At 36.7% G+C, this 26,107-nt stretch overlaps 2 protein-coding genes across 2 annotated transcripts; one reads left to right on the top strand and one right to left on the bottom strand.

Annotated features, from left to right (window-relative positions):
• Positions 1-1,304: 1,304 nt before the first annotated feature.
• Positions 1,305-4,772, top strand: LOC113052886 (nuclear factor 7, ovary-like). Its single transcript, XM_026217338.1, has 6 exons — positions 1,305-1,724; positions 2,086-2,181; positions 2,416-2,646; positions 2,728-2,750; positions 2,831-2,952; positions 3,768-4,772. The coding sequence occupies exons 1-6, from the start codon at positions 1,329-1,331 to the stop codon at positions 4,253-4,255; spliced, it is 1,356 nt and encodes a 451-aa protein (XP_026073123.1). The 5' UTR covers positions 1,305-1,328; the 3' UTR covers positions 4,256-4,772.
• Positions 4,773-6,045: 1,273 nt separating this feature from the next.
• LOC113052885 (protein TsetseEP-like) lies at positions 6,046-25,033 on the bottom strand. Its single transcript, XM_026217337.1, has 18 exons — positions 24,267-25,033; positions 22,362-22,391; positions 22,120-22,170; positions 18,277-18,429; positions 17,417-17,443; positions 17,308-17,343; positions 15,954-16,016; positions 11,489-11,512; positions 10,968-11,000; positions 10,646-10,690; positions 10,133-10,183; positions 10,017-10,052; positions 9,562-9,588; positions 9,391-9,441; positions 8,853-8,885; positions 7,666-7,788; positions 7,037-7,084; positions 6,046-6,593 (listed from the first exon to the last, which is right to left on the bottom strand). The coding sequence occupies exons 1-18, from the start codon at positions 24,328-24,330 to the stop codon at positions 6,532-6,534; spliced, it is 957 nt and encodes a 318-aa protein (XP_026073122.1). The 5' UTR covers positions 24,331-25,033; the 3' UTR covers positions 6,046-6,531.
• Between the last annotated feature and the right edge of the window lie 1,074 nt (positions 25,034-26,107).

Here is a 26,107-nt window from a genome sequence, read left to right as displayed (position 1 = left end):
ACTGCTCTGGGTGTGTGCTCACAGTGTGTGTGTGTGTGTGTTCACTGCTCTGTGTGTGTGCACTTCGGATGGGTTAAAAGCAGAGCATGAATTCTGAGTATGGGTCACCATACTTGGCTGAATGTCACGTCACTTAATACTTTACTAAATCAGCAAATACACTGTCACAAAAGCAACCATAAAATTAATTCTAGCTGTTGTGAAGGCTACAATAGTCTTCTCAGTAACAATCCAGATTACATGCATATAAACTATATGTGTATGGTTCTAAAAAAATAATAATAAAGAAAGTGTTACTTAGTATTTTGTTAGTATAAATTGCTTTAATACCAAGCTGTCATAATTCTGAAATTCAGATTTAAAACTATAAATACCATATTTAAATACTTCAAGTATTTAAATACCTTTAAATGGATAACATCACCTGTGTACCTAATTACTGTATGTCTGATTTTTTGCTTACCTCAACAGTAACTGAATTCCCCATGCAAATGTTAATTTGAGGAATTTTTATAGGTTTTACAAAAAAAGGGACAAAATAAATATGCTGAATATCTATAAATGGTGGTAGTCTATGACCCCCCCCCCCAAGCTCTCAGATATTATTTGACCCAAGTCTTCAGCATTCAATGACACTGACCCGTTCAAAAAGGTTTTTCTATGTGTATTTAACACATTATATACAAATTAAATGTGCATATTTAATGCACTGATTTTTAAACCACAAAAATACATATTTTTAACACATGAAACAAACGTTCAATACATGTGAATTACACGTATATAACGTGTTGTTGATGTGTTAAAATTCATGTTTTTGGCCCTTTTGGCCTTCCATAATTCCCAGCATGTGAAGAAATCATCTGACATGATCACCTGGAGGAACTGTGTGAGAAATATGGAGCAAGAACTAAAACATATTATCAACATTTGTGTTTTTCATTGTTCTTTTGTTTTTGATTCAAGGTTTTCTAGCATTATAAATATCAAAGTTTCAATGTAAGTTAATCATTAATGCATTTTATTGACATGTAACCTGAAGAAACCCTGCTGTTGTCGTCAGACTGTTTGATGATCAGAAACTCCTCCCTCTTACAACACTAACCAGGAAGAGACTGACTTGTTATTTCTTCTTTCTGTCACTGATTTTCTTCTCTTTGACAAAAGCAAACAAGAATCAGTCATCAGAGGACGACGAAGAGAAAGACTTTGAAGAAGTTTGTTTCTGAACAGAGCAGATCTTTGTGATTCTCGAGGTTATTCGTGTTTTAAACCTTCGTTCAGAAAGTGAAAGTAAAGTTTAGGTTGCTGGAGCTCAAACAGTGAAAATGGCTTCATCAGCTGAATATGACTATAATTGTCCCGTGTGCTGTGATATCTTCAAGACTCCTGTTATTTTATCATGTAGTCACAGTGTCTGTAAAGAGTGTCTTCAACAGTTCTGGAGAACCAAGAAAACTCAGGAGTGTCCTGTCTGCAGGAGAAGATCCTCAAGAGACCATCCTCCAACTAATCTGGCATTACAAAACTTGTGTGAGTCGTTCCTGAAGGAGAGAAATGAGAGTCGTTCATCAGGATCTGAGGAGATCTGCAGTTTACACAGTGAGAAACTCAAACTCTTCTGTCTGGAGGACAAACAGCCGGTGTGTGTAGTGTGCAGAGATTCAGAGAAACACGTCAGTCACACATTCAGACCCATCAGTGAAGTTGTTCCTTCATATAAGGTAGGACAAGTGTATCTTGTTTCATTTATAAAGAACAATAAGTCATAAACACAGATATCATCACATTCATGCACTCAGTATTTCTCTCTGCTGTTTTACTCAACTTCATATGACATAAACTCTGCTCTGATTTGTTCTGTGTTTGTGAACTAAAGTGTAGTCACTGGGTAAGAGATCAAACTCATACTGATGAAAAAGTGTATGTTGTTTTTACTCAGGTTGTGTTTTATTTATGTTTGCTTTTAATTTCTGAATCAATTTAGTATGAGATATACACAAACACAGCACTGTCTGATCACTGTATTCTCTTCTCTTCACTGTAATCTGCTGTTTTATGTATTTTTATTTTGTTCAATTCTAGGAGGAGATCAATACAGCACTGAAGTCCTTACAGGAGAAACTTAAAAAGAGAGAAAAAATTAAAGGAGATTTTGAGAAAACAGTTCAACACATCAAGGTGAGGAAACAGAATCAAGAGTCATTTTCAGTTCAGCTGTAGCATCACTAAACACAATTATGATGTGTTATATTTAATATAATGATTCCAGTTGATTATTTGTGTAAATGACGAGCATCAATCTGCTTCTGGATCTGTTATATGTCGGTGTCTGAGTTTCTCTGGGATCTGAATGATGTGATGTGTTGATGTGTGTTGATGGAGATGATTGAAGTGAATGTGATTTGATTTCAGTCTCAAGCTGAGCACACAGAGCGTCAGATTAAACAGCAGTTTGAGAAGCTTCATCAGTTTCTCAGAGATGAAGAAGAAGCTACAATCACTGCACTGAGAGAGGAAGAGGAGCAGAAGAAGCAGATGATGAAGGAGAAGCTGGAGGAGATGAACAGACACATCTCAGCTCTTTCACACACAATCAAAGACACGGAGGAGATGATGAAAGCCAGTGACGTCTGCTTTCTGAAGGTCTGATTTCAGATCATCCATTGATTGATTGATTGATGATTGATTGAGTTCTTGATGATCAATGGTGTGTTTGTTCTGCAGGAGTTTCCAGTCACGATGGAAAGGTGAGTGATCTGCTGGTGTCTCTGCTCTCTCTGCTTCTGATCCAAAGACACTGCAGTTCTGATCCTGAATGTTCTTCCAGAGTCCAGATCTCATCACAGCCGGATCCACAGACTCCTTCTGGAGCTTTGATTCATGTGCCGCGTTACTTGGGCAACCTGCCCTTCAGAGTCTGGAAGAAGATGCAGGACATCGTCCAAAACAGTGAGTCTGGAGAAGATCTGTGCTGTTACACACACACTGGAGATGATGCATGAGGGAATATTGACAGATTTCAGCATTATGTGTGAATAACCAGATGAGCTGCTGCACCAAAATGAGCCCAAAACAAGAGAAGAACAACTTTGGTCCACGTGATATTTAGTTACAGTGATACAGCAGAGGACAGATTCTTAGAAAGCATGGTTTGGGGATCCTCTTCTGTGCTGAGGATACTCAGATTTATATTAGCATGAAAACTAATATCACAGGTATATCAGCAACACTTCTGACTGTCTGCAGGAGATTAAATCATGGATGTAACACAGTTTTCTTAAATTGAATGATACAAAGTCAGAGGTTGGTTTAGTTGGTTCCCCTGCAGCTGTCTGTAATGATAGAAATTTTAGATTACACCTTGAAAATAATGTAGTATCTCCATCACCTGAAATTCACAACCTTGGTGTAATTTTTGATTCTCGTTTGACACTTGAAGCAGATATCAAGAGCATTTTTGCATCTAAGGAATATTGGCAGGATTAGGTCTTTTCTTTCATTACCTGATGCAGAAAGACTTGAAAAGTATAAGTATAAGAAAAGTGCAATATAAATGAAATCTATTATTATTATTATCTCAGTTCAGTTTGATTGATCAGAATCTAAAATATTTACTGTAACAAACACTGAGAGTGATCAGAGGAGAGAGTCTGATGTGTTTGATCAATAACACGAGTCATAATTCATAATAATCTGTGTGTGGTTCACTCTTGATCATTATATGAACATCAGAATAAAAGCAGCTGTTGATTGTGTCTCATCAGCTCCTGTGATTCTGGATCCAAACACTGCACGTCCAGATCTCGTCCTGTCTGATGATCTGACCAGTGTGAGATGCAGCATGAACAAACAACCTCTTCCTGATAATCCAGAGAGATTTGACTCTTATGAGTGTGTTCTGGGTTCAGAGGGTTTTAACTCAGGAACACACTGCTGGGATGTGGAGGTTAAAAAGAGTCCATGGTGGAGTCTTGGAGTAACTACAGAATCAAACCAGAGGAAGGGACGTGTTTTCTTTAACACTGATGTCTGGAGTGTGCAGCGTGGATGGTCTGATCAGTTTGGTTTTCCTATTAAACAGAAACTTGAGCGTGTGAGAGTAGATCTGGACTATGACAGAGGAACAGTGTCATTCTCTGATCCTGTAACTAACACACATCTACACACATTCACAACCACCTTCACTCACACACTCTTTCCTTTCTTCTGTACTCTTTCCTCTCTGAGGATCTTATCGTTCAATAGTCAGTAAATGTTACTCCTGTAGATCTGGATCCACCTGCTTTCATCTTTTACACTCGTCATGTTTCCAATATTTGATCCATATCACAATTTCAATATTTGCTAAACATGAGACTAAATGAATAATTGTTTATTTCAGTTCTAGAGGTTAAATGATGAATGTGATCAGTTTGTTCACTGGTGTAAATCAGAGATGGGTAACTGACGTCTGCAGTGTTTTTAAGTTCGGCCGCTGGATCATCTTATGCTCGGATGATCAATCTGACAACATTTGATAAGTAAGTCACAGAAAGATTGCTCTCAGTTTATGATATTAATAACCTCTGACTGTATTAATTACAGTGTAATATGATGTGCACTCGGATGTCATCATTCACTAACATTAGAAACAAATAAATCAACAATTGACAGTGAAAATCATATTTTCTGCTCAAGATGGTAAATAGTTTATGTTTATAGCAAGTTCAAGGAGAAACCCATATGTTTGGATTGTTTTGAAGTGTAATAATAAAAGATTTCAGTTTAAATCTCCATTACATCACTGTTCACAAAGAAGTATGAAAGATACACCGGTGACGTCAGAGCTGCTCTTGACTCAAATATCAAAGATAAAACACAAATCAACAAAACCTTTTTAGCAAATGTATGACAGAAATGTTTGCTCTGGATTATGTTCTTAGGGTCTCCGCAGGTCATTAAAAGACATTTAAAATAAATAAAAAATGAAAAGAAAATAAAAAAGAAAGTCTTAATTTGTTTCTGTTCATCAAGTCTCTTATTTCTGTCGGTTTAGTTTCTCTGCTGGACTGAACACATTCACCAAGAGAGCTGCTTCAGATCGATCTGTATTACATAAAGAGTGACTTGACTGTACATCTCTGAGACTGATTCAGTCTTACCCACAATGCTGGAGGTGTAACCCTGCAGAAGTTTATGTAATAAATAATAAATCATCATATTATTCTGATTTCTGAAGATCATGTGACACTGAAGACTGGATGAATGATGCTGAAAATACAGCGGAGCATCACAGAAATACATTACACTTTAACACAGATTCACACAGAAAACTGATGATTTACATTAGAATAATGTTTCACAATTTTACAGTGTTTTTGATCAAATAAATACGGTCTTCCTGAGCAGTAGAGACTTCTAAAAAGTACTAATGAACAGCTGTCATGTTTAGTGTGAAAGTGTCTTTATCTTATGTCAGTTCATAAGTATTTTAGTGATTTTGCATGAATATTGCATAAAAATATTTAATTTCATTGAACCAATATCCAATATATATAAAGCATTTCTTTCTTTTTTTTCTTATATTTTTGGGCAGTTTTTGTCTTTTTTGGACAGACAGACAAAAAAAAAGTTCTTCCTCAGTGTTTTTGTCTTGTTTTCTGGTACAAATATTTGAACATTTACAGATCAAGACACATTTACTGGAGAAGCACGATCACATTAAGAAACTAAGTCTTGTTCTCCGGGGAAAAAAGTATCAAAATAAAGTGAGTTTTTGCTTAAAATAAAGAACCAATGCGAAAAATGATACATTAATCTTTGTTGACTCTATCTGTATATACTATATAAGACTCACTTAGTGTTAGTGCATTTTTAAGAAACTTAACATCTGAAGTCATTGTTAATAACATGCTGCTACCATGATTAACACGTAATGTTATTAGCATGTGGCTATCATGATTAGCATGTTTCTAGCATGATTAGCATGTTTCATTTATTTGAAGTGCTGCGTTCGTGTCGCTGCAGTATGAAACTGTGCGATTAAATACATGTACATTGTCATTTAAATGTAACCACCCTTTATTCAAACACAACAATTATTTACAAAATTAAAAAAAAAATAGAAAGAAAAAGTCCTAGGAATTCTATTTGGTCAGACAACACAATCTGAATCATTCCACATTGTGAGATTAGCTTTTTATGAATCAGAGGCAACAATTTGTCATCAAACTAAATTAATGACACAGTAATGAAACCAAACGACACTTTTTAAAGTAACGAAATGAAAAGCCTGTCGAATTACCCATGCATACACGCACACATCCCGTCCCACTCAAACGATGTGAAATTACATTCAAACATGTTTTATTAACAGTCCTACGTGCTAGTTTAGAGCTGTAGTCGAAGCAGTGTGAAGATGAGATATTATGAAAAAGACCTGAATGTGCGTCAGGAACTCAGAGTGAGTGTAGAAATGACTTTCTGTGCTGTGAATGTGTTTGTGAAGTTCATCCCGGTTATGTCAATGTAAAGCAGTTGACCGTAGCTTCATGGCAGGTCACTGCCGGCTGCAGGAGTGTGTTCAGATGACTTCAGGAGGGTGTTTAAAACTGCACAGGAAAAACCAGAAACATCCATGTCATCAATACAGTAATCTGTTCAGATCAGAATCATGTGAGTCTAGTTTATGACAGTGCTTCTGGTTTCCCTTCAGGACACGGCTGGACATCACATGTTGACCAGCAAAGTGAAAAACAAGATGTCTTTATAATCAAGCACTGGATTCTGTTAATATTATCATGAACTGAACAGGCCTTTTTTTTCAGATGAGAGATCAGACACAGTGTTCTCTTCTAAGAATGAATACAATAGAATGTAATTGCTCTCTTCTAAGTCTAACTTCTAAGTCTATTTTGGTGTCCAATTCTGCAGAAATAGTTGTATTTCATTATTTGCTTGATCACATGTTCATGTCCCTATCCAGTGCCATACAAACACACAAATATCAGTGATTTGATGATTTGAAGGTGAAAATGAGCAGTGCATGGCTCACCCTCGTGGTTCTGCGTGCCGTTCTCTTCTTTGACGCTCTCAGGGTCACCTGAGGAGAAAACATACGTTCTCATTCAACAGTTACCGTACTAGCTGCTTTATCTGTGACTTTTAATTTGGTGACTTTATCGGTTTGTTTCATTGTTTGTCTGACACGCTGGAGTTTTATCTTTCACTTGGATCGTATAAGTTGCATTGAGTAAAGACAGCTGGATAAGCCCTTTAAAGAGGGCTGATTCCTTTCTATATCCGCTGTATTTAAATAAAGGACGTCAGTTATGTCTTAAGTGAATAATTAAGTCTAATTCTATGTTATGATCATATGATATGATATTTTGGAAAGATCACCCATCCCTAGCCACTAGTAGCATCAAACAAAATTATAAAGATCATGATTTCATTCAGAGTGTGTGATGCATGAACATACATTATGACTGTTTTCAAACAGGTTTCCTTTACTATTAAACCTGCTCCAAACTCCACATTATTGGTTATATCGCAAATGTTATCAAGTAGAAAAACACATCTGATGGTGCAGAAACAGCACAGTTGGTCTGTTGTGTTTTAGACTGTAAGTGTTTGACTGATTCCCATCTGAATGTGTTCTAGAGCATGAGCCGAGCCACACACCTCTCTGGACGTTGAAGCACAGTTTCTTCTTCTGATAGGTGAAGTATCCCGTTATGGCACCAACAGCTGCTACTGCGATCCCACAAACAACACCAGCGACCGTACCAGATCCAGATCCACTGTCTGCAACAGAACCACACACACCAGCTCAACAGGTCAAAGCAGACTTCACAGTCGTGTCACTATGTGCTGTATGCTCACTATCGAATGTTCTTGTGTGTGCTAGAGTAAAATCCCTATTTATTATAATATCAGTTCATAAGAAGAAGCCAGAGATTCAGATAATGCTCCACTAGAGGTCAGTATTATACTGGAGCCACTTCAGGTTTATATTGAAGCCTGTTTCTGCATCATATAAAAAAGAAAGTAAAACATGCTTTGATGAATCATAATTGACAAAAAAAAAAATCAATTGTTTAAATTAAATAATTAAAACATAATTATGAGATAAAAGACTAAATTATGGAATACCAAGTCATAATTGAGATTAAGAAGTCAATTATGGTAATAAGTTACAATTATGACATACTAAGAAAACATGTAAAACAAAATCATAATTACATGACTTTTTATCTCATAATTTCGACATTATCTCATAGTAACTTTGACCATGACATAAATCCCTAAAAGGGTCATTCATATTCACATTTTTACTTTTATTTATTTATTAATTTATTATTATTTATGTCATTATTTAATCTTTTTCTCATAATTATGACTTTTTGTCATAATTTGTTTTTTTATCTCATAATTGTACATTTTTCTTTATAATTTTCTTTCTTCCATCAAAATTATTTTTAGTCAGAATGTTTTTTATCTCATAATTATGCCTTTTTGACATTTATCTAGTAACTTAATCTGGATTTGTTATCTTTATAATTTTTTTTATCAGCATGTCACTCAAAGCCATATTAATTTCTTTCTTCTGTGAAGTCAGATGTTCATGTCAGAATGTGCTTCATTACGTCAGTTTTCCATCACTGCGTCCTCATGCGTTCACATCAAACCTGACGTGTTTAGCAGCTGATCACTATTTGTTCTGAACACATGAAGCAGATCTTTGTGTGTGTTAGACTGGTATCACGTATGATCAGCTCATGCTGGAAACACTCAAGCACGCTCATCTCCTCACACACATGTAACGTAACAAGTGTTAGTTTATATGATCTAGATGGAGAATATGATACCGTTCTGCTCAGAAACTGCTCCAGCGCTGAGAGCTGTGATGAGAGAGAACAAAACCAGATTAAACACAGATACTGACGATAATCATTCATGTGTAATATGAACAATATTCAATTAGTTCCTTGTTTGTTGTAGAGGCTTTTTGCTGCACATGTTTAGCCAATGTTCTGAATATAATGCATTGCTTACAATATTTTATTATTTATTTTTTCTTGTTTTCATGAAATGCATCAGTATCTCTGATGTCTAGAAGCCCATTCAAACCGTGATTATTGTATATATACTTACTGTATATTATCTATACTATTTAATATTCTCACAATATATACAGTTTGTCAATGTTTACAAAAACTACCGAGGTTTTAATTTTGAGTGATTTAATACCTTTTTTTAAATGTTTATAATTCAGGTCAGACTCAACTTACTTCATCAAACCTGAGAATAATACGTAATAATAATATTCACGTTTTTAAGATTGAAGTACACACTGTAAAACATAATGTAAATATGATTAAATGATATAAAACAAAAGCGCCGCACCTCTGCCTTGACCTGGCTTGTGCGTGTCTGCATCTCCCATTTCAGTCTTTACTGTAACAAACATATAATTAACACACAAACTGTGAAATATATTGGTTCTGTACTGAATATGGAAACTTCAGCAGCTTCAGAGAGAAATATTGCATGCTAAAATTAGAATAAAATAATTACCTGGCTCCTCAGGTTGTGCTTCCTCTTCTGTAAAGTAAATGATAAATGATATATGAACTGCTAGTGTTTATTTCTTATTATTTATCAGCACACACTGTCTGATTCACTGCACGTAAGTTTTGCGCTGAAATACTAATCTTCTCTTTTAATTGACAGTTTTCACTTGCCAAACCAAGAGCAGCAGATAAATGAAGTGTGTGATTACTAACGAGTGAGTGAGAGCAGGTAATCAGACACACACCACTAGATTCTGTTCCAGTTCAGTCGTGCATCACGTGAGCACTTCAGATGCACTCAAACTGCAAACACACACCGCTTTATTCTGTGTGATGCAGCATATGTGACATTACTCAGATTGATTTTTCTCTCATTTCTGATTCCAGATGTAGATCATCTGCTGGTGGAATAACCACAAAACAAACTCAAACGCCTCAAGCTTTGTGATGATCTCTTACCAAACGCATCAGAGAGATCGAATCCTGCAGCATTATCTGGAGGAAACACAGAAGCACATGTAAACACGAAGCTGGACGTGACGGATGGTAAAACAGCGGTGTAATTAAGGACAGACCTTTCACAAACACTTTGGGTTCCACGGGTTCCTCTGGAACAGCAGTCGAGTCTAGAACAACACCAGCGTTTGAGACTTTAGTCCAGAAAAACTCTAAGCTGAATCTCATCAAAGCATCCAGTCACATTTCACAACAAAATCATTTTAATATATATTTATTTTCATTACTACAAAGCTCATTAGTGACTTGATTTCTCATTACTGTAATACATACTCAAAAAAATATATTTATATTATTATAATAATTATTATAATTACTATTTGTCTTAATGATCAATCTTTTAGACTCTACTTTCTGTAATACAATGATTTAAAAAAACAAAAAAAAACATAAATGACAGTACAACAATGTAAAAAAAAAAATTCCTCAAAATAAGGGTTGATATAAAATATGCATAAAAATAGATAACACATAAATTGGCTAAATTATTCAATTTTATTAAATTGCATTCTTATTCTTAATTTGCATATTGAATAAATGTGATTCTGCTTTAGGGATTGGTCATCTCTTACCTTCTTCTGTTTCTGTATCATCTAAAGTTTCTCCAGGCTTGGTTTCTGACAATACAAAGATTATTTAGATCTCTTCTGGAATGAACGGTCAATGTACATTTTGGTAAAGTAGATCAAAGATTCATCAGATTTTTTTTTAAGAGTGATATTACAGTATTTATAAAACACCATAGTAATTGACTTCGTTATAGTTGAACTGTGTCAGTAAAAGACTGTTCATAAGAATCTATTGTTTCTGTTTATCGAAAGCAAAGCAAGGTTTATAGATGACGTCAGATTGTGGCTTTGTGAAGATCAAGCTGTGAGGAAATCTGTGTTTCACCTTCTTCAGGATCTTCAACAGGTGGATCGGCTTCTGAAAGATAAAGTATTCAATGTCTGTAACCTTCAGATAGTCTAAAACAGCTTAATATATATATATATATATATATATATATATATATATATATATATATATATATATATTAGGGATGCACGATAATATCGGCACAACATCGGTATCGGCCGATAAAAGCTTAAAATGACCATCATCGGTATCGGCCGATATGAATATTTCTGCCGATGAGCCAAACCGATATTCTCCAAGTGAAATAATTGACCTGTTTTTCAGATTTGAATGTCTGTCTACGTTTGTAAAATAATACATTTATGGTAGAATCAGTACAGAAGAGATTTCTCTTTAGTAAAATTAAAGTTTAAATAAATCAGGCGAAAAATTTGTATATATATCGATATCGGTATCGGCCAAAATTATTTTGAAAATATAGGCATATCGAATATCGGCCAAAATCCAATATCGTGCATCCCTAATATATATAAACTGAAAATAAATGAGCTGCGTACCTGTTTTAGTTGCATCGGCTTCATCTAGAACCAAAATGAACAAACAGTGATCAGTATCACATGTTTAGATTAATACAGGCTGTTATATACAGGTTTGTCTAAATTAAAGATTTATGTGTTTGAATTGAATATAAGCTCTCCATGCATCTAGATTACCGTTACATAAACCAATTAATGAATTAACTTGATGCCATGCATATCTGTCAGTCATGCATAACAATGTTATTATAGTTAACTAAACTAAGATTAAAACTATTTTTTTTAATCTTATTTTAAATCAAATAAATATTAAGTAAAATGAAGTAAAATATATAAAACTTGAACTCAGCTGGTTTCCAAGGCAACATTTCTCATCATAAATTTGTTTATCTTGATGTACTAAAACTAAAAATGAATAAAAACTATACAGACATATTTAAAAAAAAAATGCCAGAGAAAATTACTAAAACTTAAACTAAAATTAACTTGAAATCTAATTCAAAATATTAACAAAAACTATAAAAGTATCTCAATAATACTAAAATAACATTGATACATAAATGAAACAGATCAGATTTCACTCAGAAACCATGCTATAGTTTATTATCAGCTATTTGCATCTATTTGATTTAATTAACATAACCATATTATTCAAAATAATGTATTTATTCAAATACAGCATTAATCTGTTCAGTCGTAAAACTTTTACATTTATTCAGTGAATAAAATATGACATATAAATTCACAAACCTCATATTTAAAGTAATAAGTAAATTTCATAAATAAGTTTACATTTTATATGCAATTCAAATACATAAATCTTACAAATATTTTTTGAGTGCACAAAATTTCACCTAAAAATGCTTTAGAAGTTAGTAAAATTTTTCTCATATTTCAATTGAATGCAGTGTTAAGTTCCATTTCAGTCGGTCACGTTCGACGTTACGAAAAGGATCTCGCCCGAGAGCCCAATCAACTTCGAGTGGTACAAAACGAGCCATTGGTACACAAAGTACCTTGGTCTGTGGGATTTGCATCGCGAGCTATATAAGTAAAAAGCAGAATGGGAATATATAAGAATCTATATAAGAAAAAGCAAAGCGGGTATATAAGGAGCAGCGCAAGCAACTCGCATTCAAGCTTTCGCTTCGGAGCCGAGCACATCGCTTGCTGCTTTCACCAGAGTGCTACAAGCAAGAGCTGGTGTTGGTGTGACGACGCGATTCAGCAGTTCGTCTGGGTTTCCTGCGACAGCTCTCGCGTTCCCCTGAGTGCTTCAACACCTCTGAAAGAGCTATTTCCTTTCACAAAAGAGATACAGGCCAATTTTCGTCTTTTTAAAGATGTCATTTTCGCCCATGTGTTTCTGGGTGCAGTCGATACATCGCTCCTCGTGATGGCCACGATCACTGTGTCACGTGTCTGGGCTTCCAGCACGCTGAGACTGCGTTCGTGGATGGCTCATGTTCTCATTGCGGGGAAATGACCATCTCAGTGTTGAGATCGAGACTCGATTACCTTAAAAGTATAGAGTCCCCTTTGCCACACCCTGTTCTAGCTCTTCTTCTCGTAAGAGAGGCCAGGTTAATTTAAGGGTTACTGTGTGGGCTTCCCTTACGAGCCAACCTCCTCGGGCCACACCCCTTCACATACGCTGCAGCCGTTTGAGTTTCCGCATGAGTTTTCTGGACCCTCTCAGGCTCCTGACATCTCATTTGGGTCTTGCGAAGAGGACTGTATGTTGGTCGCCGCATCACAAGGCTGGCTTGAGTCCTCGGGAGATGAGGATTCAGCTGCGTTGCCTCCCTCGGGAGTTGTCCGAGTCCGATCCCGAACTGACGGCTGTGCTTTCCCGGGCAGCGGAGAGCATCGGGCTTGAGTGGAATCCTCCGTTGTCGGGTTTTGCAGGAGGCGCACACTGCTACCGACCTCGCTCTCTGGGCGACAAATGTCACTGCTCGCTCCTTGGGTCAGTTGATGTCCACTTTGGTTGTCAAGGAGTGCCACCTATGGCTGAACCTGGCAGACATGAGGGAGTCTAAACAAGCTTATCTCCTTAACTCCCCGGTCTCCCAGGATGGCCTCTTCTGCAATGCGGTAGAGAGCTTTGCCCAGCAGTTCTCTGCCACCCAGAAGCAGTCTGAGGCCATCAGACACATCATGGAGACTCCAGCCCCAGTCGGTTCAGCTGATTCGGGAACGCTTCAGAGATGCTCAGGTAGACCTGTTTGCCTCTCCAGAAAATTCCCAGTGCCAGTTGTTTTACTCTCTGACCGAGGCCACTCTCGGCATGGATGCCCTGGCACACAGCTGGCCCCTGGGCCTGCGCAAGTATGCGTTTCCCCCAGTGAGCCTTCTTGCACAGACGTTGTGCAAGATCAGGGAGGATGAGGAGCAGGTCCTCATGGTTGCGCCTTTTTGGCCCGGCCGGACCTGGTTCCCCGAACTTGTACTCCTCGCGACAGCCCCTGCTTGGCCAATCCTCTGAGGAAGGACCTTCTTTCTTAGAGACGGGTCACCCTGTGGCACCCAATTCCCGACCTGTGGAACCTACATGTGTGGGTTCTGGACGGGTCATGGAAGGTTTAGGTACCTTGCCACCACAGGTGGTAGCTACAATCACTTCAGCTGGAGCCGTGTCCACTAGACACGCCTATGCTTTGAAGTGGAACCTCTTGGTCACTTGGTGTTCTTCACAGCGTGAGGACCCCTGGAAATGTCAGATCGGGTCAGTGCTTTCCTTTCTTGAGGAAGGGTTGGAACGAAGGCTGTCTCCTTCCACCCTCAAGGTCTATGTGGCCGCCATTTCGTCTCACCATGACCCTGTTGAAGATAAGTCCCTGGGGAGGCACGATCTGATCATCAGGTTCCTGGGAGGAGCAAGGAGGCTCAATCCACCTTGCCCTCAGCAAGTCCCCTCTTGGGACCTCGCAGTGGTTCTATCGGCACTGCAGATAGCTCCCTTCGAACCCTTGCTCTCGGTAAGGCTAAAGTTTTTATCTTTGAAACCGCGCTCCTGATGCCTTTGGCTTCGGTGAAGAGGTTGGGGACCTGCAGGCATTTTTAGTTGACGAAGCATGCCTGGAATTCGGGCTGGCTAACTCTCACTTTATCTTGAGACCCCGGCCTGGGTACGTGCCTAAAGTTCCCAACACTCCTTTTAGGGATCAGGTGGTGAACTTGCAAGCACTGCCCCTGAAGGAGGCAGACCCAGCCCTGGCACTGCTCTGTCCAGTACATGCGCTCAACACCTATTGGAAAGAACTCAGTGCCTTAGGACCTCAGACCAGCTCTGAAAGACTGTCTCCAAGCAGAGGTTATCCCACTGGATAGTGGATGCTATTGTCCTGGCTTTTCAGGATCAAGACCTGCCATACCCCCTAGGGGTGAGAGCTCACTCAACTAGGAGTGCAACTTCCTCCTGGGGGCTGGCGCATGGCGACTTGCTAACAGACATCTGTAGAGCTGCGGGTAGGGCGGCACCCTACACATTCGCGAGATTTTATAATCTCCGTGTAGAACCCGTGTCCTCCCGGGTACTCGCCCCTTCGGGCTGGTAAGGACCTGCTTGGTCTTGCTTGGCCATTCCACTCCGCGAACTTTGCGTGTGCGCTATTCCCCTCAGGTGAATTCCTCAGTCAGAACCCTGGGTTCCTCCAGCACTGTTGATGTCCAACACATGCGTACATGCCCTTTGGTCAGCCCATGTGTTGTGATTCCCCTTTTCTGGGCAATCCCACGTGTGTATGTCCACAGTAAGTCTCTCCGCAGCATTTGTCATTCCCTTGGTAAGCCCCTTGCCAGCTCTGTCGTTGAAACTTCCAGTATCTCAGAGTTCTTATGTATCACCACCTTGGTGGATACCTGCCTTCTGTAAGTCCTCCCACGGGCAGGCAGCCTGCTAGGATACGTCCAGCTGGAATATGCTACCCAGTGTATTCTGTGTGAGCTATAGGGCCTCACTCGTCCTGGCCTCACGACAGGGTGCTATCACTCACACGGGTCGCTGGAAGACAGCCATGTGGCATTTTGACCCCAATCATAACATCGAACGTGACCGACTAAAAGGGAATGTCTTGGTAATGTATGTAACCCTCGTTCCCTGAAGGGGGGAACGGAGACGTTATGTCCCCTTGCCACATCGCTGTTCCGTTGAACGGCCGGGTCACTGGCTCGGCTCCTCAGCGAAGACTTGAATGCGAGTTGCTCGCGCTGCTCGTTATATAACCGCTCTGTGGGGTGGAGCTCGCGATGCAAATCCAGCAGACCAAGGTACTTTGTGTACCATTGGCTCATTTTGCACCACTTGAAGGTGATTGGGCTCTCGGGTGAGATCCCATTCGTAACGTAACTTTTATCCCATTGTAAGATTAGGAAAGTGAAATAAGGATGAGTTTGGGAAGAGAATGTCCTGAATAGCTTTTTGGGAAAGTCATTTGAAAAAGGCAGAGAGTTTGACTGAGATCAGAGAGACTCATATCTCTACCTGCTTCAGGAGCTTCTGCTTCTTCTGCTTCTTCTGCTCCTTCTTCAGCAGCTTCCTCTTCAGCTGATGGAGCAAAACCAGTGAAAGCAGGAGTCAGCAGTCTGTGTGTGTGTGTGTGTGTGTGTGTGTGTGTGTGTGTATAATAACATCAGTCTGTGTCCACAGCAAGCGCTTCTTAAACACTGCATCTACATTTTCAGTTCTTTAGTTTTCATTTTAGTTCTAGTTTTGTTGTGCTTTTGTAATTTTTATTAGTTTTATTTTATATTCCTATTTATTTGTATTCTTATTTTAGGTTTATTTTTTATTAAATGTAATGCTTCAGCTTAAACTTATTTCAGTTTCCAAGGTTTTATCTAATATTTATATTTTATTTTATTTAAGCTTTATTTCAATTACTGCAGTGATTTTTTATCAGTTTAGTTTTAGTTCAGTTATAATCTTTTATTCTTAAGCTCTTTAATAAACTAATTTCAAAATATTATTTTTCAGTTGCCAGAGCAACAATTCAGTTTTTTTGTTAGTTTCTTTTTAAAAATAAATAAAGTAAAATAAATATTAATCATGAAAATTATTTAAGTTCAGTTTTAGTTAGTAGTTTTAATTCTTCAGTTTCAATGTATTATTTATTTAGTTAGTTGCCAAGCAACATTTATAATATTTGTTAAGTTTTAGTTTTTAAATGTTTATATTTTATTTTATTAATATAACTATTTAAGTTGAACTGCATCTGTATTTTTACTTTATTCTGCTTTCATTTTAGTTTTAGTTTTGTTGTGCTTTTTTCTTTTTTATTAGTAATTTTAATTCTTCAGCTTTAATTTATTATTATTGAATTTTCAGTTAGTTGCCAAGGGAACATTTGTAATTGTTTACTGAATTAATTTGTTAAGTTCACAGTTTATTTCCTAGCAGTTAGTGGTTTTAGTGTTTCATCTTAAGCTCGTTGAGTTGCCAAGCCATCATGTCTGATCGGTTGTGTCTGTTTTTCAGCTACTGTCGGCAAAAGAGAGGAAAATATGTCCTAGTCAAAACCACATGATTATTTCAGGCTTCCCAGCCCTCCATCTGATGCATTTCTATGACTTTTCCAGGCCTTCACGGTTACAGGATATTTGAAGGATTTTAAAAATCATTTTTATTAAAGATTGCATTCGGAAAGAGCAGCTTCTGGCTATGAAATATTTTAGGGCTGAGAATAACTGGGACACATTATCTTTCAGAAATTGCCATGACTTGCACAGGCCCTTTTTAAAATGTTTTCTGTGGCTGTTTTTAATATCCGTAATATATGGTTATATATGTATATACAGTATGCCTTTGTGGTGTGATGGCTTTATTTGGTTCAGCTCACCTGCTGGTGTCTCTTCAGCTTCTTCTGTCGCAGCGTCTGAGGAAACACACATCAGATCTTAGACATCAGCTAAAGCATGAACTGAACACCTGTAGAGAATGAGCTGTACCTGACTCTGAGTCTGTGTCTTCGGTATCTGTTAACACACACAAAACAACATGTCATTCTTTATCACTCTACACTATTATGAAACACTGATGAATACACATCTATATAATGCACAGTCTATATTAATGCATTGACTAATATTGTGATTTAAATGGAAATATATGTAAAATGTATATTGCATAACGCCAGTTGAAGCCATGCGTTACAGTGATTATACCACAGAAAACAAGGGCTGTTTGCATCTGTATTATACTATAGATGCTTTTCATCTAATATTTTCATTTTGTTTTATTTCAGTTACTAGATTGTTTTAAATATTTTCATATTTTTAATAGTGTTAGTTAAGTGTTATATTTTTCATCAGCAGTTTGAATTCATTTTCTTTTTGCATTTTCTTTTTACATTTTAATTGTAGTAATTCTGTTGTAATTTTGTAATTTTTATTATATTTAATTTTTTTGTTGTTGTTGTTATTTTGGTACATCATCTTAAATAAAAATGATGTTGCCTTGGCAATTAACTAAAATAAAATGTTATATATAATATAATATATATATATGATTTTATAAATATATATATATATAAAATTGAGGAACTTTTTTATCCTCAATTGTAGATTTAGTTAAGTATTATAAGCCTGGCTTTAGTTTTAGTTTTTATTTATTTATAGTCAGTAACTTTAGCATGTTAAATTATTTCATTTATCTGGCTATTTTTTATTTATTTAATTACTTCTGTTTTTATATTTATAATTTATTTCAGCTTATTTAAATGTATTACAGCTTTAATTTGGCAAATCCTGCTAAGAACGTCTCTCACTGTAGAGACTGTAAAGTGCTTTAATGTTAATGTTTGTTTAACCTGCTGCCTCATCCTCAGCCGCCTCCGCTGGATCTTCAGGGGTTTCTCCAGGTGTTTCTTCAGGTGTTTCTTCAGGTGCTGGATCTTCAGCTGCTGGATCTTCAGGTGATGTTTCTCCAGGGGGTTCTTTAGCTGGCTCTTCAGCGTCTGGAGCTGTGACAGAGATCTCACAGTCAGACAGGTGACACCATCCCACAGATTTGTTCCTGTCAGCATCAGGAGCATCAGTGGCTGTCAGATCCTATCTCTCTAACATGTGGCTTTTCTTGTGTGAGCCTGAAGAATAACTCAAGCTCTTCTCAAGAGCACAGGTGAGCATAAATCACACACAGTCTCCGTCGCCTCGCTGGAATCCAGCAGTAAATCTCCCGCGGCGCTGTTTTCAGCGAATATAAGATCTATATGTTACGTGTCGTGACAGTTCTGCATTTCTACCATAACATCAGAAACATCCAGTGAGGAGTTTATCAAGAACAGACCTGTTCCAGACCCTCGTATCAGCTTCACAAGAGCTGTTCATTACTAGATACACATGACAATACATACAAATACAGGTTTGTTTCCCATCATGCGATCTCAGATGACATCAACTAAACAGGCAATGCTTTTTAAACGTTATATCAATGTTGGGACCAAACATTCTCAAAGTAATGTTCATGGAACTTTATGAATATTTGATAATGTTGTGAAATTCTTAAAACGTACTTAAGATGTTATTTGTGCGTGATGAACATCTAGGAAATGTTTTTTTTATCTTTAAATAATGTAACAGTCATGACAACATTCTTAGAATATTACAAATAAACATTCAAATAACGTTATACTTTTTTTCTGGGGTGAATATAAAATTTAGTTGTTGTTTTTTTGTAACCTTTAAATAACATTATCGTCACAACAAAAAAATGATATTTTAACATTTATAAAGTAACAAAAATAAACGATCAAATAATGTTAAATGTTAAGTAAAAAAAATTAAATAGTACAATGTTTACAAAACCTTTAAACCTTTTTGTAACTTTCAAACAATGTTTTTATCACAACAAAACGTTTTTAAAATTTTAAAAATAAATGTTAATTTTAAAGTTAGCACATCATTTTAAGAAAATATTTTTGTATCCTTTAAACATTTTAACATTCTTAGAATATTAGAAATGAACATTCAAATAACTTTTCTGGGGTAAAATTTTGAAAAAAAAAAAAAAAGTATCCTTTAGATAACATTAAAGTCTCAACATTCGACATTTTAATGTTTATAAAATAACAAAAATACATTTTCAAATAATATTAAATGTTAAGTAAATTAATACTGTACAACGTTTAGGAAACATCTTTGTAACCTTTAAATAATGTTGTATTCACAACAAAATGATTTTAGAATTTTAAAACTAAACGTTCAAATAAATTAAAGTTTGCATATCATTTTAAGAAACGTTTTTGTAACCTTTAAATTATATTCTAATCACAACAAGAAATCTGGACATTTTAACGTTCTTAGAATATTAAAAATAAACATTCAAATAACGTTATATTTTGGGTAAGATAAAATTAGTGCAATGTTTTAGAAATGTTTTTGTAACCTTTAAATAATGTTATAGTTTTAACAAAAAGTGGACATTTTAAAAAGTTTTAAATAACAAAAATAAACGTTGAGTAAAAATAAAATCAGTATAACATTTAAGAAACATTTTTGTAACCTTTAAATAACGTTATAATCATAACAACAAGGAAACTAGATATTTCTATGTTTTTTTTTTTAGTTACTTAATTTAGTTTTCAACTGAATTTTATTTCAGTTTTTCTTCTTTGATTTCAGCTTTATTTAAATTACTAAAAAATATTTGTAATGGTGTTCGTTTTAGGTATCCTGGATAAAAACAAAAACTTTTGTAGCCAAATCACTGCAGAAACTATAGAACAGTTTAAAACATTTACATAATTACTCATCTTCATGTTGTTTTCTATACTTTCATCCAAACAAATCCAAGTCTAATGAAGTTGTATGATGCTTCATGTGAAGAACTGATTAAATTTAAGTTGCTATTCACTGATAATCTTGATTTTGTAAAAGACAAAAGCTTCATGCATCTCCTTTTTGGTTCAGGGAAGAAAATCAGTCTTACAGGTTTGGAAAGACATGAGGGTGAGTAAAAATTTAACTATTTCTTTAAACTTGAGAGAAATATATCTGATATCTAAATATCTAAGTGGATATAGCTAAAGTGCATGTGTTTAATGGAGTGGTGTTGATCTGTGGTCTGTTACAGGTCTGACACACTCACTTCTCTTCACTGAATTAGAAAGGAACAGAGGTGGAAGGCAGACAGACACTTAACTGGTTACTAAATCCTACAAAAAACCCTGAGTCGGTGCCTTTAAAAGCCTGTCTGACAAAAAGTTCACTTTCATGCTCTGAACAAAGATGAAGTTGAGAACATTGCATTCCTGGAGCACAGACTCACAAAACCTGCTCAATGCTTTACACCCGGAGAACTGCCAACGGTTAGAAATGGTGGAGAATCATAATGATACGGGCACACGTCTAAAAAACCTCACTCGGCCGTGTGATGCAGTTTCTAGGGAACATTTTGAGACCATTTAACAGAACCAAGTCTCTTCTGCTCAGCAAACCTGTATTTATTTGATCAAAAATGCTGTAAAAATTGTGAAATATATTACAGTTTTAAATAACTGTGTTCTGTGTGAATCTGTGTTAAAGTGTAATATATATATATATCTTATTATAAAGTTATAAATGGTAGTGTATAAGTTTCCCAATATTTTTTAATCTTAACATTTTTTTAAATAAAAATTTACATTTTTGACATGTGTTGTACAGTATGCTCTAATTTCAGTCTTTTTTTTTCTGTTTCTGTTTAATCTCATTTTGTGTGCTGTGAGATAAGACGATAGGATTGTGTTTGCTTCGGGATAAAAACACCTTGATTTCATGCCTGTGGAGAAATACACAACTCACACAGATCTTTATCTGCTCTGGTCAACAGACTGAATCCAACATCTTCTCTGTCTGATGGAAATCTACCGCACAAACTCAAGAAGAGATCATGATCACACACGCTCTTAGAAATAAAGCTAAAATGCCATCATGAAGATATTTTAATCCATTCTCATCATATGAGAATGCATATCAAATATTATAAAAAAGGACCGTTCCATAAACATTACTTTAAGAACATTTTGCTCTAATATTAATATTATTTTTGTGAACGTGCACTCTTTAAAAAAAAATTAAATAAAAAAAGTACAAAAGTTGCCACTGAGAGAGATGCACTTTTGTACCTTTTAGGTACTGATATGTGCACTTTAGGTACAAAGGTGTGCTTTTTGACAAGATTCTGCCCCAGAATCTGAGTGTGTCAACTGGATCTTCATTATTATACTCATACAGAAAGAGATCTACACAGCAGTGCTTTGCATAAATCCTATAAACAACAGGTTGTTGAGGAACGAAACACAACCGTGACGTTCCTGTGAAATCAATCGCTCATAAATTACTGCCACGAAAATGATCTCTTTCTGCTTTTGCTTCAGGACTCAGATTTTATGCTGGATATCGAGTGACGGCGATACCAAACCCGTATTTAATATCGTCTGGGTCGTATTTACTTCTGTTTAGTGCTGTGTTGATGGTTTTGGAGCATGAGGGCATCAACACCGTGTCAATTTGACTACATTTGTGTAAAACACTCACAGTTTCTGACGTCAGCAGACTTTTTGAACTCTTATCCTAATTATGCATGATTTGTGTTTCTGCTTTTTGTATTTAGCATCAGTATCCACTGCTGTGAATTGAATTGCACGCAGACATATGAAGCTTATCATCACCTTCAGAAGGAACGGCTGAGTCTTCTGGAGCGAGGTCATCTGCCGGAGGATCTGTATATGAGATAAAAGGTAAATTAGCAACCCACGTTTATCATCTTTATCATCAGGACAGCAGTGGTGCACTGGACCACGTGAACAAACACACTGTGAGATCACTGATTGCCATCGCTCAGTTTTATTGCTTTGGCACGTCACAGAGAAGTGTGTTACCAGAGGAGGGTGTGTTCAGAGTTATTACGTACCGCCATTCTCTGTGCCTTCCACTCCATCGTCTGAAAAACACAACCAAAGACGCTTAGAGAACGTGAGATTTCACCTACAGATGCTACACGTTTGGTTTGACTTTACTAGTACAGATGCACACTGTATTTGTACTATATGGGTTATATTTAATTGTGCATGCTCATTTCCCCTATTTTTACATTTACATTATTTTTAATATCATCTAAAGATAGGGCTATTATAGTTTACTAAAATTAAGACCATTAAAAAAAAAAACATAGCAAAAAAATATGCATTTTATTTCAGCATTTTTTTTTCCAAGGGACATTTTTTTTAGTTTTTATGCTTAACATGTACTAAAATAACTAAAACTGTGTAGACATATTTAAAAACAGCAAAACTAAGAAAAAATATCAAGAATGCACAACAAATTACAAAAATGTTAACATGAAAGCAGAAATTTAAAAAAAAAATAAAAAAAAATAAATAACTTGAAATATTAAGAAAAACACCCATAGTATACTAAAATAACACAAATAAAGTTTGAAAAATGTTGAAATAATGTCTGTTTTTCACCTGAAAGTCACCTGTTGCAATTAAAACTACTGTTTTGTTTTTCATTTCTATCAGAAATGGGACAATAAAAGAGTTTAATATGTGCTATTTATTGGTTATCAGCAATAACATGAAAGTAATGATCAGTATTAATCAGAATTATGATTTCAGGGCATCTCCATTTACTATTTTTACTGAAATTATGTTCGATTTTTCTTAAACAGATGCATGTTCGGTTTTAATGCAAATGAAGTGGTACATGATGTGTGTTTGCTTTATTAGTCAGCTCTCTGGATGGACATCGAGTGCTTCCTGCATCATGCTTTTTGTGTTGTAAAATGACACAGATCCATTATGTAACACCTTTCTTCATGGCAGTCAGATTTCAGCTGCTTTAGACTGAAATCCTGCTTGTATTTGCACAAACGCTAACGATTTTTCTCCCCCAAGCTTTTAATTTCCACAGCCGGCCTTTATTTGACTTGGTTGGCGCAGTCGGTAGTTGGCAGATTAAGAGACACAAAGGAGGTTTGCTCTCGAGCAGAGAGGAGGACAGCAACACACCTGTCCACACAAACACAGGACAAAGAGCTTCTCTGCACAACACAACACAAAAACTCCAAAGCTGTGGCCATGCATGTTCCTCGCTGGGCTTCTCAAACAGGACGGAGGCATGCAAACTCCCTCGGGTGCATCAGAAGCATCCCTTTCGTAACTCCACCATATACAGGGTGTGGTCTTCATCTGGGACTGGATTGAATTTCAGAAACTACACCTTAGTCTTTCTCTGTTTACAGCAGTGAACTAAATGCATGCTTCCTCTCTACATCTGGATGAATTATTACAGATTAGCAATTAACAGGCCTGTGACATCGAGGAATCAGAATGGGATTTTTAATGCCAGACTTACAGTCTTTTCCTCCCGATCCTGAACATTTGGCTACATCCTGTAAATTGGGAAACTTTTGGATGAAGTCACTGAGACTCTGAGCAGCCAAAGCTGTTTGTGAAGAACACAGTGTACAAAGAGGGAAGAGCTGGGCAAGGCTTTACAAGCGTCCACAAGCCGTTTCTGAGGGTCTTGTGTTAGTGACAAACACCACAAAACCTTGAGTTTCCAATCATACATGTATAATAATAGCCCTTATGTTCAAAACATGTGATCTTAGAGCTGATATACCAAAAAAAAAAAAAAAATGCATGGTTCCCATTTAATTCAGAATTCTTTGTTAATACATATATAATTATTACAATGACAATTGCATGATTTAAATTTAATTGAATGATTTAAATATTTCCACTTCGTGCATTTGTAACACTAAACAAGTGTGGAAGCAGAAAACAAAGAAACTAGTTTAAAAAACTCTTACCTTGCATTTTCACTCCAGTCACGATTAAACTTCCAAGGACGAAAATCCACAAGTATGACATCATTGTGACTTGGATGAATGTGAACTCAATCGGGTTTTAAACGCAGCGTGGTTTATCGCTGTAGCTCATGTAGATTTCAGGTGTAAGAGTGAATCGTGTTCGTGCGCAACTTTCCCGTAACCTTTTGTTGCACTAACTTTCCTGGGTGTACAGCTCTGAATCCACCGCCCACCCACATGTGGGATTGACTTGTGTAGGATCCAATTGCAGGTCTGTCTCTCTTGTTTCTCACTGAGTCTCGCGCACAGAGAGGATGCACGAGGCATCCCTCCCCCGCCTGCCGTTACACGCCTCTGAGTTGAACAAAAGCGCGCACCGTGCACATGGGTTTGCCCGCTATATAACGCAGTGCATGACGTTTCTATAATTGATCATTCTCGTTTTTCTTTAGAACTCGCATTTTAATTCATTGCAAGGTTTCTTTGACCTCCTAAAACGATTTTTGTCGTGAGCATCCACCCAGTCCCCCGAACGCGTCTCGAGACGTTTCCTAAACGGTGAACTTCTCCAGAGCGACGGAGCGGAGTGAACGGAGAGCTGGCTTCTCTTTATTAGACAGCGGTTTCGGGCTTCAGCATTGGTTTCCAGCTCGCTAGAAACCCGCCTCTGCCTGAAGTGCTCAGGTTTTGAGAGCAGAGCAGCTCCATTCATCCGTCTCGGAGAGATCCGGGGAAGTCCCCTGTTTAACGTTCAGTGTTCACTGTTGAGCTTCAGCTGCACGCACTGCGCTCGAGCTCGGGGGCTGAATGTCATATCTGTCTTCAGGCACGTTTGGTCGCCCAGAATGCAAACTATGCTAATTCTTTGTTTGCACGGGTAATTTATCAGAAGGGCGCGGTGGGAACGAGGCTTGATCTGCCAACGTCAGTAAACAAACGGGTCTTTTTTTTTTTTTACAATGCAAAAAAAATATAAAATAAAAACACTAGTGGGGTTTACTTTGAACCAGTTGCTAGTACATTTCACAACTAAATAAAAAAGACACTGCAAGTAACACAATAAATAGACTAAACATGAAATAACAAACAAAGCTGTGCCATTATTTTAAACTGTACACTGTAAAAACATTCTGTAAAATTTACAGTAAAAAAAATGGCAGTTGTAAAAATACAGTAAAAACAATTTAGGTTTTCATGGTTTTAAGGTAGATGTACAATTAAATACCGTAACTTCTTTAACTGTTATAATGTTAATATAGCAACCTAAAATCTAAACATAAAAGAGAAAATCACATATGAACCAAAGTCCATTACAAGATGTTTTTAAATAATAACATATAGAAGGTGCACAGTGGGATTCACACAGACACTAAACAGCATCATGGTGAGACTCGTTAAACTGAAATAATGCAATATACATTCATTAAACAACATTAGGTGTAAAACACAACCGTAATATACAAAAGTGACGGAAAAAGAGTAAAAAACAAAAAAAACATGAAATTTGAAATGTAATGCAGGGAATTCTGGGAATAAGTCACTGTAAATTATAATATTTTTCACTTCCAAAAACGGTATACTTCCATAAAATTATATGTAATGTCATTTTTTTCTCTCTATATAGTAGAGGAATTTACCGTAAACATTCAACGGATTTTTACTTTAGCATTTTTACAGTCTTTTCCCAGACAGCAACATAGTGTTGGCCCAGATCCGGCCCACATCTGGCCCGCCTGAAATCCGTGGGGGCTGGATGTGGGCCAGATCTGGGCCGAAACTGCTTGCTCTCTGGGTTACCGTTAAATCCACAGTCATTTTTTTTTTTTTTTTTTACAGTGAGT

Source organism: Carassius auratus, chromosome 34 (genome assembly GCF_003368295.1).
Source record: "Carassius auratus strain Wakin chromosome 34, ASM336829v1, whole genome shotgun sequence".
NCBI classification, from domain to species: Eukaryota; Metazoa; Chordata; class Actinopteri; order Cypriniformes; family Cyprinidae; genus Carassius; species Carassius auratus.
Note: the sequence above shows the minus strand (reverse complement) of the source record. Positions and strands in the feature narration are given on the sequence as shown.

Coding starts and splice junctions, on each gene's coding strand:
- LOC113052886 (XM_026217338.1), top strand. CDS start 1,329: ATGGCTTCATCAGCTGAATATGACTATAATTGTCCCGTGTGCTGTGAT. Junction 2,182..2,415: donor AAACAGTTCAACACATCAAG/GTGAGGAAACAG, acceptor ATTTGATTTCAG/TCTCAAGCTGAGCACACAGA. Junction 2,953..3,767: donor GCAGGACATCGTCCAAAACA/GTGAGTCTGGAG, acceptor GTGTCTCATCAG/CTCCTGTGATTCTGGATCCA.
- LOC113052885 (XM_026217337.1), bottom strand. CDS start 24,330: ATGATGTCATACTTGTGGATTTTCGTCCTTGGAAGTTTAATCGTGACT. Junction 11,001..11,488: donor AGCCGATGCAACTAAAACAG/GTACGCAGCTCA, acceptor TTTATCTTTCAG/AAGCCGATCCACCTGTTGAA. Junction 10,691..10,967: donor TGTTGAAGATCCTGAAGAAG/GTGAAACACAGA, acceptor TTGTATTGTCAG/AAACCAAGCCTGGAGAAACT.